The sequence below is a fragment of the Carassius carassius genome, chromosome 19 (assembly GCF_963082965.1).
Source record: "Carassius carassius chromosome 19, fCarCar2.1, whole genome shotgun sequence".
Lineage (NCBI taxonomy): Eukaryota > Metazoa > Chordata > Actinopteri > Cypriniformes > Cyprinidae > Carassius > Carassius carassius.
In genome coordinates, this window is record NC_081773.1 from 16,375,684 (window position 1) to 16,392,489 (window position 16,806).

The window sequence follows — 16,806 nt, forward strand, 5'->3', positions numbered from 1 at the left end:
TGAAAATTAGACATTTTGAAACGTCATGCCAAATATAGGCTCATTTTGGATTTCATGAGAGCTACACATTTCAAAAAAGTTGGGACAGGTAGCAATAAGAGGCCGGAAAAGTTAAATGTACATATAAGGAACAGCTGGAGGACCAATTTGCAACTTATGTCAATTGGCAACATGATTGGGTATAAAAAGAGCCTCTCAGAGTAGCAGTGTCTCTCAGAAGTCAAGATGGGCAGAGAATAACCAATTCCCCCCCATTGCTGCGGCGTAAAATAGTGGAGCAATATCAGAAAGACGGCACTGCATCACATACAGGAATGCTACTGTAGTGGAAATCACAACATGGGCTCAGGAATACTTCCTGAAAACATTGTCAGTGAACACAATCCACCTTGCCATTCGCCATTGCTAGCTAAAACTCTATAGGTAAGAGTAAAAGAAGCCATATCTAAACATGATACAGAAGCGCAGGCGTTTTCTCTGGGCCAAGGCTCATTTAAAATGGACTGCGGCAAAGTGGAAAACTGTTCTGTGGTCAGACAAATCAAAATTTTAAGTTCTTTTTGGAAAACTGGGACGCCATGTCATCCGGACTAAAGAGGACAAGGACAACCCAAGTTGTTATCAGCGCTCAGTTCAGAAGCCTGCATCTCTGAATCTCTGATGGTATGGGGTTGCATGAGTGCGTGTGGCATGGGCAGCTTACACATCTGGAAAGGCACCATCACTGCTGAAAAGGTATATCCAAGTTCTAGAACAACATATGCTCCCATCCAGACGTCTTCTCTTTCAGGGAAGACCTAGCATTTTCCAACATGACAATGCCAGACCACATACTGCATCAATTACAACATCATGGCTGCGTAGAAGAAGGATCCGGGTACTGAAATGGCCAGCCTGCAGTCCAGATCTTTCACCCAAAGAAAACATTTTGCGCATCGTAAAGACGAAGATGCGACAAAGACCTAAGACAGTTGAGCAACTAGAAGCCTGTATAAGACAAGAATGGGACAACATTCCTTGTCTCCTCAGTCCCCAGACGTTTGCAGACTGTTATAAAAAGAAGAGGGGATTCCACACAGTGGTAAACATGGGCTTGTCCCAACTTTTTTGAGATGTGTTGATGCCATGAATTTTTTTCTCAGTTTAAACATTCGATATGTCACCTATGTTGTATTTTGAATAAAATATTGAAATTTGAAACTTCCACATCATTGCATTCTGTTGTTGTTCACAATTTGTACAGTGTCCCAACTTTTTTGGAATCGGGTTTGTATATATATATATATATATATATTAACTTAATGACATATACATATACAAATATATGTTTTAACTAAATGACCACACTATAGTTTGAAGACCAATTTTTACTATTAACTATGACTTTTGCCTCAATAAACTTCTAATAATAAACTTGCTGCTTATTAATGGTCAGTAAGGTAGCTGTTAAGTTGGTCATGCAGAATAATGCATTAACGTGATTTTTTAATCTACTACTAATAAACAGTCAACATGCTAGTAATATGCATACAGTACTAGTATCAACTAGATAAAAGTGAGATTCGGTTTCTAAAGTGTTGCCAGTTAAATAATAGGAATTATTTGATTGTTTTGTTATTACATTCATCTAAACCCACAGAAACTAATTTACATAATGGATATATTCATTAGAATAAATTGTTTGTTTGTTTTCTGCAAACACATTTGTCAACCTTAATGGCCTTTTCACATTAGTTGGTCTTTTCCTGTACTAAAACATTGACTGTTTCATTTGGCCTGTTTAATACCCAGCTCCATTTACATCAATAAACAAACAGGTGACTGCAGACTCCCTGGAGGCATCATTCATCACTGCGGCATAGCATGACAGGTAAACTCACCATCAGGAATGTGATCCAAACCACAGCACCACAATCCTAACCAAACAGAAAGTCTGCCTACAGCTACAAGCATTTGTCTGCAGACAAGAGAACATTGTTCCTTAAATATCAAGAATCCTTAGCAGCTGGTGCATTAAAAGCATTACTTTTTATTTTATCAGGATACTGTATTTGTTATATAAAGTATTCAATGGCAGCACATACATTTAATATTAAGCATACAATAAAATATTATAATAGTATTTATAATGATTGCAAGAAACACAGAAGCATATGGAAATGTTATGTTACACTGTATCTGACAAAGAGCAGGAATCTATGTAGACTTGACCCCTGTCTCATCTTATATTAGTTCTGGTTTGTTGTGTTAATACCACAGGAATGTAAGACTAAACAAATGGAATTGATATATACAGGCTTTAGCAGAAGAAAAATGAACAAGATTCCTGTTTTTAGGGAATACTTATTTTACTAATTGGTCTGTTTTTCTTTTGTTATTATGATATTTTGCAGAAAAACCGATCCCCTATTCTCATCTTTTACCATCTGTTTCTTCTGTTGGCTCAGAGATCTAGTGCTGTCCTCTAATTTGAGAAATCAGAGGAACACAGCTGAGACGGTGCTTCTCATGTCAAAGCCTGTAGGAATGAGATAGGAGAAGCCAAGTCTGTTCCCAGAGACAATGTACACCATCATTCCCTGCAGATACTGTACATAGCAGAGACCTAAAGATTTTAGATGGTGCTCTCACCAAAAAAAAAAAAAAAAAAAAACATTTTGTGCTACACAGATTTATTGTTATTCAACAGGAAAGTTACATTAGCAGATATTGACCTGTCCATGACAGAAGTGCCCAAAAATCAAACTTGACTGTGGTCCATGGGCCTAAAGTCTGTTGTGTGATATCCAGTCTTATTTGATTAAAATATGCCATTATATAAAACTAAAAGTGTTAGAACAAAAGGATAATTTTTTTCCTATTATCCCCTTCTTCACGGCAAATGAATGCTCATCATGCACCAGTTTGGGATCTCTGGCTTTGGGTCAAACTTGGGACAGATGCTTATTCCTTTTATTGTTCCACATATTTTCACACAATTGGTGCTAGCTTTCCATCACATGGAACTTGTACATATACAAATTTTCCACAAACTGTATAATTGTGCTTATATGGGGTGATAAATGTTACATATTATTAATACAAACTATCTGCCAATAAGTAAATAAAAAATGCAAATGGAGTGTTATACATAATATTTCCTGAAAGGCCACCTTTGTGCTTTTTTTTTTTTTTTTGTACAGATGCTTTTGTTTCTCAGATTCACATATTCAAATTATTTTAAGCTCAAATGGGTTTATGTCATTGATTTACATGTAATGACGGCTTCACTTTTATGACGTCATGAGCAATCCAGTTCTCTATTATAGATCAGTGGTTTATGCAGAGGATTTCTTTTGAATGTGTAAGGTCTGTTTGAGCTTATAAATGTGAAAATAGGTGAAATGCTTCTTGAACACCACTAGTTTGTTTAACAATGTCAGAATCTCTCTCTTTTAAACAGCATGCTGAACCGAGAAAAATAAATAAATAAATAAACAGTTCAGGAAAACAAACAATTCTAAGGACAATTGAAGCTGTTAACCTCTGTGGAGGTGGAAGGACGGTGGAGGAGGAGATGGGAAAAGGACATATCCGCCACAGACCAAGTTATCAGCCAGACTCAAAGGATCGGAAAGGAGAGGCTTTCAGGATGTCAAGCTCATCAGACACACTGTACATCAGTGAAAGTTGTAACCTAATTAATATCAACATAAATCAAACCTTAACATGAAATGGGAAGCTCATCTTATCTTTGAGAAGGAAATTATGTGTATTGTTATGTTTTAACAAGCTGAAAAACAACATTTTGTTGTTACATTATTTAAATGATTTTTGGTTACAGAATTATGAAACATTTCAGAAATTAAGTTAGATGTTTATCTGCCAGGTGTATGCCTACTCAAACACAAAATTAATGAAATCAGTAGCCGAAGCTTCCAGAACGGTAAGGTCTGTATAAGATAAAATACATCAACAGTGTCAGAGGTTTGAGGTGCAGATGTCAGAGTATCAGATATCAAATCGCGCCACCTCTTGGTGATAATGACAGGACGCAGGACTTTTGTTTTGAAAGGCTTGTGTGAAAGCGGAAGTGTGCAGCAGTCGCAAAGGCAGGCCCGTATAGACCCTTTGCAAACACGTGACCACGACCACGTGACGACGCCATGCTGGACGGCAAAATCACTGGACGCGCAGGCTGAGCAGTAGTAGACGAGCGGGAAATTTGAATAGTTTTAAACAGATTAAAATAGATAACGTTAACATTACCACTAAACTTCATGGCTTCTTCTATTGAAGAAGTTGTAGTGCCGTTATCGGTCGAGGTAGGGCATCTGGTAGGTGCTCACAAAGAGCGATATTTGGAGAAGTTGGAGATAGCAGGTTTGGATACAGACCCTTACCTTCTTCATCCCTCGGTTTTCACGGACCTCGTTAAATCGCCGAGTCTGCCTGACTTCGGCCCACACGATTTGTACCACTATGTGGTAAACGGGGTATCCCCATACACTGGTGCTGATCTCAAAGCTTTTAAAAGTCTGGATGCTTACCAGTTCTTCGTAGCTGGCTGGGTTACAGCTACGCGATGCTACGCTAACGGCGGGGGGAGGTACCTCATAATGGCAAAGGTAAGACATCGATCTATGGTTTATTTTGTATTATTACATGGCTTAGTTGAATTCTAATGTAGAATGCAGTCTGTTATTTCTTGATAAATATTTATATAACACGTAGCCTATGATTTTAGAGTACATGGTCGGCCGTGGCTTTTTAATGGATGCCTGGACGCATCCCAGCTCTGGGAAGTGCAGTCATTAATTATCGATCACACGTTAATCCATGCAGACAGTAAATCACGGTGTGTCTGTGATCCGTAGTAACCACATATAATTGTAACATCTAGACATCTTCTTATCTGTGATTATATTCGCAGTAGCCTATGTTAAGATTCTACCAGTTAATCACAGCAAAGTATTCACAATGTGCATTTATTGTGTTACTGCAGCATTAAACAATAACATTCATGTAAAAATAATGTATCTATGCCACTTTCTGTATTTGTAGGTGCATCATAGCCAGTAAACCACGGAGTGTCTGTGATCAGTAGCCACACATAATTTTTACATCTAGCCATCATCTCATCTGTGATTATATTCGCTGTAGCCTATGTTAAGATTTGACTATCACAGTGATTAAGATGTATTCACAAGGGGCATTTATGGTGTCACTGCAGCAGTAAATAATAACATCACAATAACATTCATGTAAGAATAATGTATTTATGCCACTTTCTGTAATTGTAGGTGCATCACAGTCAGTCACTGTCTGAAACCCAACTACAACCATGGGTATCTTTGAAGAAGGATGGGACAGTCTTGTGCGGCCACTGTACATGTAAAGCGGGCCTGGGAGAGGTGTGCTCCCACGTGACAGCTCTGCTATACGCAATAGACTCTGCTGTTAAACATCTGGAAGACAAAAGCTGCACTGATGGGCCCAGACAGTGGGGACTTCCTCCTTTGAAAGCGGGCAAGGCTTTGTACGAAGAGGGATCAGGAATTGATTTCTCACATCCTGCCAAAAAGCGTTGTGGTGTAAACAACCAAAGCCATTCAGGTTGTCCATCTGTGAAAAAAGTGGGTGTGTCTGCAGCAGCTATAGAACAATTCTACAAGGCTCTATGCATAATGCAACTCCAAACCCTTCAGAGAAGAGTGGTATCCTACGCATATTGCCACACTACTGTAAACAGTTTCAACCAAAAGTGGTGTCTCTGGGTCTACCACAGCCCCTGACTGAGTTATACAGTGCTCAGAACCGGAAGCTGTCTGCCTCGGACCTTGAGAAAAAATGTGATGCAGTATTCAATGATATGGAAGTCACACCAGAGCAGGTATAGTCATCCCTCTTAATCTCATATGACTAAAATGTGCTTTAAGGTGTCATGTCATTAATTTCATCTTCTATAATTTACAATGTTGTAGGCAGTAAAAGTTGAGGAAGAGACACGACAACAGGGAAAGTCAAGGCTATGGTTTGACATGAGGGCTGGTAGGGTGACAGCATCTAGGTTCAAGTCAGCTGCAAGGACAGACCCTACAAATCCTTCCAAATCCCTAATTAGGCAGATCTGTTACCCTGACCTATGCAGATTTTCAACAGTTGCAACCAGGCATGTGTGACATAATGACATAAACATACAGTTACTGTTTTTAATTTCACCATAGTGTAAGTGAGTAAAGAAATTAGATGTTCTTTGAACTTATGTTTCAACTATGGAAATGTATGCAATACATGTTGTGTTCTAATGTAGAGGGCCCCTGCTCACAAAAACATCAAAGAAACAAAAACAAGACAAAGAAATGCATTTATCATTGGAATATTTATTATAGTCAGTATTACAAATTATCAACATTAAATTACAAACATGATGACAGATTACATCCCTCAATCTCTTTGAGTGCCCTTATCTATTTTTAATCCCAGGTGTATGGTGTAGGTCCTTTGCCTATTTATTCCTAATGTTCCTTTTAAATGGTTCCTGTTATATTTAATTTACACCTTTTTAAACTACTCTGTGATATCTGTGATAGAATATGATACAAGAGAATATTATGTGCTATTAAGATTAGGCCAATTTTGGGTACTGACATCTATAGTACTTATAGTTCTTAGGGAAATGAGAGAACAAATCCAATGAAAAGGACACTCAAAGAGCTACGATGACTTAAAGGAATAGTTCACTTTAAAATGAAAATTCTGTCATCATATACTCACTCTCATGTTGTTTCAAACCTGCATGAATTTCTTTCTTCTGCTGAACAGAAAGGAAGATATTTAGAAGATTATCAGTAACCAGACAGTTTTTGGATCCCATTGACTTCCATAGTATATTTTTTTCTACTATGGAAGTCAATGGGACCCAGAAACTGTCTGGTTACTGACATTCTTCTAAATATCTTCCTTTCTGTTCAGCAGAAGAAAGAAATTCATACAGGTTTGAAACAATATGAGGGTGAGTATATGAAAATTATCATTTTAAAGTGAACTATTCCTTTAATAACATTATTTTTCTCATTTTCAGATGGGGATGTGAACATGAACAAAAAGCCAGAGAGACATATGAGGCTTACGCTGCACAACATCATCAGGACCTAAGTGTTCGTGATGCCGGTCTCCATATTGATACCTCCCGTCCCTACCTTGGAGCATCTCCAGATGCCTTGCTGTCCTGCTCCTGCTGTGGCGATGGTATTTTGGAAATCAAATGCCCACACTGTGCCAAAGACACCGGAGTCCTCAGTGCCACTGAAAAGAAACATTTCTGCATTGAGAACACAGATGGTACACATGCACTTAACAGAGATCATCAATACCACTACCAGGTGCAAGCCCAGTTGTTTGTGACGAAGCGGAAGTTTTGTGACTTCATGGTGTGGTCTACATCCGATTTTTTTATACAGAGAATTTTGCCTGATGCTGACTTTTTTACAGAAGCAGTGCAGAATGTTGAGGCCTTCTATAGGTCAGCCATTTTATCTGAGTTATTGGCCAAGACATATACATGCCCAGATAGACTGCTGTCAGACAAAACACAGTCCACAGACTCATGAAGTGAATTACTAGAATTGTTGGGTCTTTGTAAATTATAGTGTGGTCTAGACCTACTCCATTTGTAATGTTTTTCTTTTAATTTCTTATGATGTGATACTATAAATAAAATGTAATTGAATTATTAGTAAGATTTGCCAGTGTGTAATTCTACATACATTTAATATCCTTTTATAAAGTACAACAGCATAGTCAAAAGTTTGAGGGCTGGTTTATTTTACAAAAACATCTTTCAACACGTTTATAAAAGCCAACCTAAATTACATTAATAATGACATTAAGCTAACGTTAGCTACCTTTGTGAATGGGTAGCAGTAACGTTAACGTTAGACTGCACAGCCCTATCACACTAGCTGGCACTTGCTCATTACATAGCTAACTTAGGTTACTCATGTTACAAATGACAATTTGACTGGGTCTCCATCTGGACAAGGATGGCGATATGGTATTACACAAATTAAGTAAACGTAACTGGGAAATACATGAACCTTACCTTGTAAAAAATGCTCGCTGCAAATCCTGGAGTACTTGGAGGGCTGCCAGTCCTTTCGGCTGATAGCAGCAACCCATCGCTGCCTTCTCTCCCCATCAAATGGTATTCGATAAAAAGATATATTGGCTTTACCCTGTCTATTAGCACAGCCCACGGCACAACACGAAATAACCATTTTACAACTAGAACTAACTCAAACACGAACTCATTTGGCTTGCCGTCCGTCATGGCGTTCAGAATTCGCGCGAGTAGAGCGTGACGTCACGTGCAAAGGGTCTATTTGACGCTGGCGGAAGACAGCTGATCTGTGACTGGAGTGTGCATGGTAGGAAGTGGAGTAGAATCCGGTAGCGATCCGGAAATGGAGGATGAAAATTTTGGCGCGGAAGGTGGAGATAGTGAATGGAGTACAGTAGGAAATCGGAAAAGGAAGAAAAATAGAAGAAATGAATCGGAAACTGAAAGTGAGAATGGATTACACGTGACAAGGGGAAGGAAAGAAGAGTTTAAGGTATTGTTGAAATTAGATGCTGGATCTTTCAGTGTCATTAATCCACTGAAATTATCTAAAGTGATTAAGGAAAAAATAGGACTGGTTGAAAGTGTGAAGAAGTTGAGGGATGGTAGATTGATTATATATTGTAAGGACAGTAGACAACAGAAAAAGGCTCTAGAAATTAAAACGATCATGGGACAGGGTGTGAATTGTTCAGTTCAAGAAGAAAAGAAATGGGTTAAAGGAGTAATTACAGGGATCCCTACTGATGTAACAGAGGAAAAGATTAAGAAAGGTCTTACGGGAGGCGCAGTAATTGGTGTGAAAAGACTTAAATGTAATAGAAACAATGAAAGGGGAGATAGTCTATCAGTGATGATTCAGTTTGATGAGGATAAGCTGCCAAGTAAAGTCTTTTTAGGATTTATGAGTTTCTCGGTTAGGCTTTACGTACCCCCTCCACTAAGATGCTACAAATGCCAAAAGTTTGGACATGTAGCGGCTGTATGCAGAGGTAAACAAAGGTGTGCGAGATGCGGTGGAGAGCATGAATATGGCAAATGCGAGCAAGGAGTTGATCCCAAGTGTTGTAATTGCGGAGGGGAGCATAGTGCGGGGTATGGAGGATGTGAGGTGAGGAAAAATGCAGCTCAAGTGCAAAATGTAAGAATAAAGGAAGGATTGTCATATTCGGAGGCGGTGAAGAAAGTAGGAAATACTTTGGAATCAGGGGATAAAGGTAAAGGAATTCCTCAACAAAAGATGGAAACGGCTCAGGGAAAAACTAAAGAGAGCTTTGGGATTAAGAATAATGTGGCATTTGTAACCTTTATAGCTGAAGTGGTGAATTGTTCTGCGCAAACAGAAAGCCGGACTGAAAGAATCAGAATAATAATAAAAGCAGCTGAAAAATATCTAGAGATTGAGGGGATTTCTGTGGAAATGATTAATGAAAAATTAAAGATGCAGTTAACAAATACGCAAGCAGGATGTGGTGGTTCATAATGGTGCTTTTAATATTCCAGTGGAATGCGAGAAGCTTAATAGCTAATGGACAAGAGTTTAAAAAATTCATCTCTGATATGGATAAAAGACCAGATATTATATGTATACAGGAGACATGGTTTAAACCTCAGTTAAATTTTGTTTTGCAAGGGTATCAACTAATTAGGAAAGATAGGAAAAACTGTAATGGAGGTGGGGTAGCAATATTTATAAAACAAGGGGTGGGATACAGGAATGTAGAAGTGAGTGAGGATCAAGAGGCGTTGATGATGGAAGTATGGGAAGGGAATCAAAGTATAAAAATAATTAATTTTTATAATCCGTGTGAAAAGCTATGTAAGAATGCAGTGGAAAAAATAAGAGGTAATACTAGTCAGAAGGTAGTATGGTGTGGTGATTTTAACGCACATAATACATTATGGGGGAGTGTTAAAACAGATTATAATGGGTTAATAGTGGAAGAAATGCTAGATTGGGGACGGTTAGTATGTATTAATAATGGAAGTATAACAAGAATAGATGTGAGTAATGGGCGTAATTCAGCATTAGATATTACTCTGGTTTCAGAAGATCTAGCTAGAAAATGTGAATGGAGTGTAAGCAAGCAAAGTTCAATGGGAAGTGATCACTATCCAATATGGTGTCAAATTGGTGTGGATATTGTACAAACTGTGGTGGAGAGAATGCCAAGATGGAAATTTAAGGGAGCTAATTGGGAGCTTTTTAAAGAACTGTGTAATAACAATATGAACGAAATGGGAGAAATTGAAGAAATAGAAGAGTTAAGTATGAAAGTAATTAAAGTGTTAAGAAATACGGCAGAGGAAGTAATAGGAAAAACGAAAACTATAAGTAGAAGAAAAGCAGTCCCGTGGTGGAATGAAAAATGTAGTAAGGCAGTGAGGGAAAGAAATAAAGCAATGAAGAAAGCCAGAAAATCTGTATTGTTTACTGATTACATTATTTTTAAGAGAGCTCAGGCTATGGTTAGGAGAGAAATAAGAATAGCAAAAAGAATGTTCTGGAGAGAATATTGCAATAGAATAGGGGAAGACATTGAAATAAATGATGTTTGGAACATGATTAGGAAGATGGGAGGGATTCAGAGAAATATTAATATTCCAGTTTTAGTAGGACATGGGAAAATAGCGATAAAAGATAGTGATAAAGCAGAGATGTTAGTGGAAGCATTTGTAAAGGTGCATAGTAATGATAATATTACAGATAATATGAAGAAGTATAGGGAACAGAAAGTGAAAGAGAATGAGCATATATATGAAAAGAAGATTCCGTCAGGAAGTAGGTTAGACTCAACATTTACTTTATATGAGTTAAAGAGAGCACTTGTAGGGGTTAAACATACTTCCCCAGGAAAGGATGAAATCTGTTATGAGATGATTAAGCAATTGTCAGATGGATCATTGAATATAATTTTAAGACTTTTTAATAAAATTTGGGATTCAGGGAAGATTCCTGTGAGTTGGAAACATGGAGTAATAGTGCCAATCGCTAAACCTGGAAAAGACCATTCCCAGCCAGTTAGTTATAGACCAATTGCATTGACATCCAATTTATGCAAACTTATGGAACGGATGGTTATGAATAGGTTGACGTATGAAATGGAGAGTAAAGGTATGCTGTCAGCATGTCAAAGCGGATTTAGAAAAGGGCGAAATACGATGGATTCAATTCTGAGTTTGGAGGCGGAAATTCGAAAAGCTCAAGTTAATAAAGAAATGTTGGTGGGAGTCTTTTTCGATGTTGAAAAGGCTTATGATATGTTGTGGAAAGAAGGGCTGTTAATGAAATTGGAAAGTTTGGGAATTGAGGGAAAAATGTATAACTGGATTTCAAGTTTTTTGTTTGGAAGAACGATTCAAGTTAGAGTAGGGTCTGCATATTCTAGGATTCTCTCAATTGAGAATGGAACTCCCCAGGGAAGTGTGAGCAGCCCTATTCTTTTCAACTTAATGATTAATGATATATTTAGAAATATTGAGACTGGAATAGGAAGATCATTGTATGCAGACGACGGGGCATTGTGGAAAAGGGGGCGTAATAGGCTGTTTGTAGAGAATAAAATGCAAAAAGCAGTGAAGGAGGTGGAGAAATGGTCAAATAGTTGGGGTTTTCGATTTTCTGTGGTAAAAACACAAGTAATTTGTTTTTCAAATAAGAAAAATAATCCTATGTTAAATATTAAAATGTATGGTAATCAGCTGGAACAAGTCAATGTAGTGAGATTTCTGGGTATGTGGATGGATTATAAATTAAACTTTGGAGTTCATATTCAGAAATTGATAGAAAAGTGTAAAAAAGGAATAAATGTCTTAAGATGCTTGTCAGGTGCGGACTGGGGAGCAAGTTGCCAGTCACTGAAAAGAATTTATTATGCAGTGATCAGGTCAAATATAGACTATGGAAGTATGGTATACAGTTCTGCGAATAAAACTTTACTTAAAAAAATACAAGTAATACAAAATCAGGCATTGCGAATTTGTTGTGGAGCATTTAGATCTTCTCCGGTAGTATCATTACAAGTTGAATTAGGAGAATTATCATTGGAACAACGCAGACTTCAATTGAGGATGAGATACTGGTCTGGTGTATGTGGACATCTGGAAAGTCATCCAGTAAAAATACTTTTGAAGGAATGTTGGGAGTATGAATACAAAGAAATAGAAAGCTTTGGTTGGGTAGTAGGGAAGGAGGCAAATAGCTTGGGATTGAAAGAATATTTAATAGCCCCTTCTGTTCCTATACCAGCAATTCCCCCTTGGATGTATCCTATGCCATTAATTGACTTACAAATACATAAAGAAATAAATAATCAAATAAGCATACCAACTAAGTTAGTAGTTGAACAGTATGTAAATCGAGAATATTATTCAGTATTACAGGTATTTACAGATGGGTCAAAGGATCCAGAGTCTTGTAGAACAGCAGCAGCAGTATTCATTCCTACATTTAATATAAAAATTGCAAAAAGAGTATCGGATCATGTGTCAGTATTTACTACTGAATTACTAGCTATCATATTAGCAATACAGTGGATTGAAGAAGTGCAACCATCAAGAATTGTGATATGTACGGATTCAATGGCTGCTCTCACTAGTCTTATGAGTGGAAAATCGGAATCTCGACAAGATTTAATATTTGAAGTTTTGCAAGGTTTATTTAGAGCAAGGCAGTTAGGGGTATTGGTATTCTTCCTCTGGGTGCCAGCACATGTGGGTGTGGATGGTAATGAGGAGGTAGATAAGTTGGCAAAGAAAGCATTAAAGCATCCACAAATAGAAATTAAGGTATCATTAAGTAAATCAGAAATCAAGAGGTTAATAGCAATTGAAATTAGTAAAAAATGGCAAAAGATATGGAATAATGACTCTAAAGGAAGACATCTTTATCAAATTCAGGAACGGGTTGGAAATGAGAGGAAAAGATATGGAAATAGGAAAAAAGATGTCATTATTACAAGGTTAAGAATTGGTCACACTGCATTAAATTATAGTCTTTATAAAATAGGGAAGCATGATACAGGAAAATGTGACAATTGCGGGGAGTTAGAAACAGTGCAGCATATTCTTTTAGAATGTGCTGCATATGAAAGGGAGAGACAACAGTTAAGTCAAGAGTTAGGAAGGATGGGAGTTGATACAATTTCAATTAAAGTATTACTAGGAAATGGAATAAGACAATCAAGAATTCATGAATTATTATTTAAATATCTAAATAAAACAGGAATAGTAAATAGAATTTAATTTTTTTTTTTTTTTTTTTTAAATTTTTTTTTTTTTTTTTTTTTTTTTTTTTTTTTTTTTTTTTTTTTTTTTTTTTTTTTTTCTCTCTTCCAAAGCCAAGTACACTCCACACTCCAGATCAGTAGGTGGCGGAAATGCACCATTTATGTTGGTCTGCCAAACCGCCATTAAACACTAGTAGAAGAAGAAGAAGAAGTCGCAAAGGCAGAGGCAGCATGGCGTACTCGGCGAAGATAGGACCGTCTATTTTGAGCAGCGATCTGTCGCAGCTCGGGAGGGAATGTGAGCGAATGATGGAGTGCGGTGCTGATTATCTGCACCTTGACGTTATGGATGGGTGAGGAATAAAGTTTGCAATTCTTCATCATAGTTTCTTACCCAATGTTGACCTGCAGGCATTCATAGCAATCATATGGCCCAGGGAACCAATACCATAAATACGCAATTCTTTTAAATAAACTTACCAAGAACATTTAGTTATCCCACATTTTGGCACAGTTTATTTCACATTTTGACACAGTTTCGCTGTGTCACAATTTCGAGGAATGTTACATGAAGTAATTCACAGCTTAGCACTGCAGTAAGACAATTAAGTTCTCTTATTTCCCTTTTTACATTTTTACGGAGAGTTCAAGAGTTGACTGGATCAGACAAGCAAGCATTCAGAATTTTCACCCAAACTATTGTATGAAACGTATGCTACAATTTAAAACGTTGGGGTTTGCAGTTTTTTTTTAATGTTTTTGAAAAAGTATCAAGTATCAATCTTACCAAGTCTGCATATATAAAATAAAGTTGTGTGTCAGAAAACATCTAAATCCTCTTTCTTCAATCTTTTTCCTTCATCCTTAAATTTAATTAAGGCATTTTGTCCCGAACATCACATTTGGACATCCTATGGTGGAATGTTTACGACATAGTATCGGGCCTGATCCATTTTTTGGTGAGTTTAGTCATTGTAAAATTGCATCTTTTCTAGTTCGTTTCATTTAAAGTGCAAATAATCTGGCCCTCTTCTTTGGGACAGTTTTGTTAGTAATCCGCTAAAGTAGACTCCATGGGTCCTTTCATGTTTTCACTCTCTTTCTGTATTCCTAAATAAACATTAAACCAGATAAGTACAACATTGCAGTGTTTGTTGTGTGTAGATTTGAGTTCTTTGCTTACCCTATGCCTTATTACAGACATGCATATGATGGTATCCAGGCCAGAGCAATGGGTGAAGCCCATGGCAGCAGCAGGAGCCAGTCAGTACACTTTCCATCTAGAAGCCACGACCAACCCTGGCAACCTCATCAAGGAAATCAGGGAGAGTGGCATGAAGGTCTGTGCAAAACAGCCAATTTTGTTTGTGTGTGTGTGTATATATATATATATATATATATATATATATATATATGCACGGTTACAAATTTGCATTGAAAAGCACGTAAAATATAGAGAAAGCCTATAATCTAAAAATATAAATTAATTTATTTTATTAATTACATTTATTTATTTATTTATTTTTGTTTATACTATAGACAGATGCTTTGTGGCTTTGACTAGACTGCTATGATCTTATGGCGCCCTCTGCAGACTAACAAAGGATTTTTTTTTCTTAACTCATGTTACAAGTTGCATAAATTAAACTGAGGTTAAACCGTTTTGTAAGAATTCCATTTGAGCAGAACAGAAGTAATTTAACTGGTTTAAAGGAGGTGCCAGCAAACTCTTATTTTGATAAAACTTTGATATTTCCGAACAATCTAGAATTGCTTATAGTATAAATTGTAGCAACATGCTTTCATGTTTTTGATGCAGGTTGGTCTTGCCATTAAACCTGCAACAACTGTTGAGGAATTGGCACCATGGGCTGGACAGATTGATATGGCTCTTGTCATGACCGTAGAGCCTGGCTTTGGTGGTCAGAAGTTTATGGAAGATATGATGCCAAAGGTACGCAAGTGTGCAATCTCTTAGCCTCTTTTTGATTCCTCAGACAACACACTAAAGATGCTGGTGTGTCCACAGGTGAGCTGGCTCAGGAGTCAGTTCCCTTCTCTGGACATTGAGGTGGATGGAGGAGTCGGTCCAGACAGCATCCACAGATGTGCTGAGGTATAGCTGTCCTTTACTGCACACATATTCATTTTTTATGAATGGAAAAAAGCAAGAGATTATTTGAAGAAGTGTTTTACTTAACTTTATTTATTTCTAGGCTGGAGCCAACATGATCGTATCGGGCAGTGCTGTGGTGAGCAGTGATGACCCTCGTTCTGTAATCGCCCTCCTCAAAAACGTTGTTATTGACGCGATCCAGAAACGTTCTTTGGACCGCTGAACATATTGAGTTTTTACCTCAAGTCTGTTTTCGACCACCACTGAAAGTCAGTTCTACAGATTCTAAGAGTCTGTTTTAATGAATACATTTGTTATTGAATGCTCAGTGGTGCTTGTGAACAGACATGACCACATTGCTGGATGTGCTGAAGGTGCTTTTGCACATCTACAGACCACAAGAATTGCCTTTGCCAAGACTCTTGTTTGGATTCATCTGGAGTTTTCAAATGCATATGGCCTTTTGAGAACTTCAAGCAGATAGAACAGACATACTCTATCTACATCTGACCATTCCCCTCTTAATTAACCTCATTTGGTTTGATTAATCACATTTATTGTTTGTCATAGTACCAGTTATAGTGACAACAAATTGAGAAAGCTGCTGCTGATAACATTTCAGTGTTATCAGGTTTGTTGTTTAAATAATGACATTGGAACAAAGCTGCATAAGCTCTACATACTGTACTACTCATTTGTTGCAGATTATGATCGTTTAAATGAATTCTGACTGTTTTTTGTTTTTCAACATTCCACCAGCCTGTGTTTCTGAAACACGGAAATGATAAAAGCATAAATGAAGAGACCAGTGGTATTGTTTGTCTGTTTTTTCCCCCTCTCTCTAATGAAATCCTTCTGAGCGTAACATTAACATGACAAGATGTTTCAGACGCTGAAGTCACCAAGTAAATCTACATTTTTTAACAGTTTATTATCTAAACAAATACAATGACACATTTTAAAGTATCTCTTTTAAATGCATGTTATCTCATTTTGAATGGTTCATCTAAGCTAGGTTTTTTTCCATTCAGATCTGCTTCCTTCTAATCAACTAAATTTTTTTTCTTATTATTTTTCAATAATTTGTTTCACTCGGATGTATGTCTCAATACAGAAGAAAATTGATGTAATGTGTGTAATTTTGAAATGTAATGTATTGGAGCCAAAGAGGCATTGAAATAAGTTCTCACAGAACAGATGCAGATCAGTTTATGTTAATTGTCAGTCCACAGCCAGGACCTCTGGATAGCAGAACCTGTGCCTTCCAAAATATGATCCTTCACCTTTTTGTGCCATTCTTCGGCCAAATCTCCCAACAGGTCGTATTCCTCTGCCTTTATACCACACTGCATCAATGTTTG

General features: G+C 37.3%; 1 protein-coding gene across 1 annotated transcript; it reads left to right on the plus strand.

Annotated features, from left to right (window-relative positions):
* The first annotated feature begins 4,074 nt into the window (after positions 1-4,074).
* On the plus strand, positions 4,075-16,250 carry LOC132095186 (ribulose-phosphate 3-epimerase-like). The gene is made up of 7 exons (XM_059499987.1): positions 4,075-4,099; positions 13,560-13,682; positions 14,209-14,288; positions 14,530-14,669; positions 15,149-15,283; positions 15,359-15,445; positions 15,546-16,250. The coding sequence occupies exons 2-7, from the start codon at positions 13,561-13,563 to the stop codon at positions 15,666-15,668; spliced, it is 687 nt and encodes a 228-aa protein (XP_059355970.1). The 5' UTR covers positions 4,075-4,099; position 13,560; the 3' UTR covers positions 15,669-16,250.
* Positions 16,251-16,806: the final 556 nt, after the last annotated feature.

Coding starts and splice junctions, on each gene's coding strand:
- LOC132095186 (XM_059499987.1), top strand. CDS start 13,561: ATGGCGTACTCGGCGAAGATAGGACCGTCTATTTTGAGCAGCGATCTG. Junction 14,289..14,529: donor CGGGCCTGATCCATTTTTTG/GTGAGTTTAGTC, acceptor GCCTTATTACAG/ACATGCATATGATGGTATCC. Junction 15,446..15,545: donor GCATCCACAGATGTGCTGAG/GTATAGCTGTCC, acceptor ATTTATTTCTAG/GCTGGAGCCAACATGATCGT.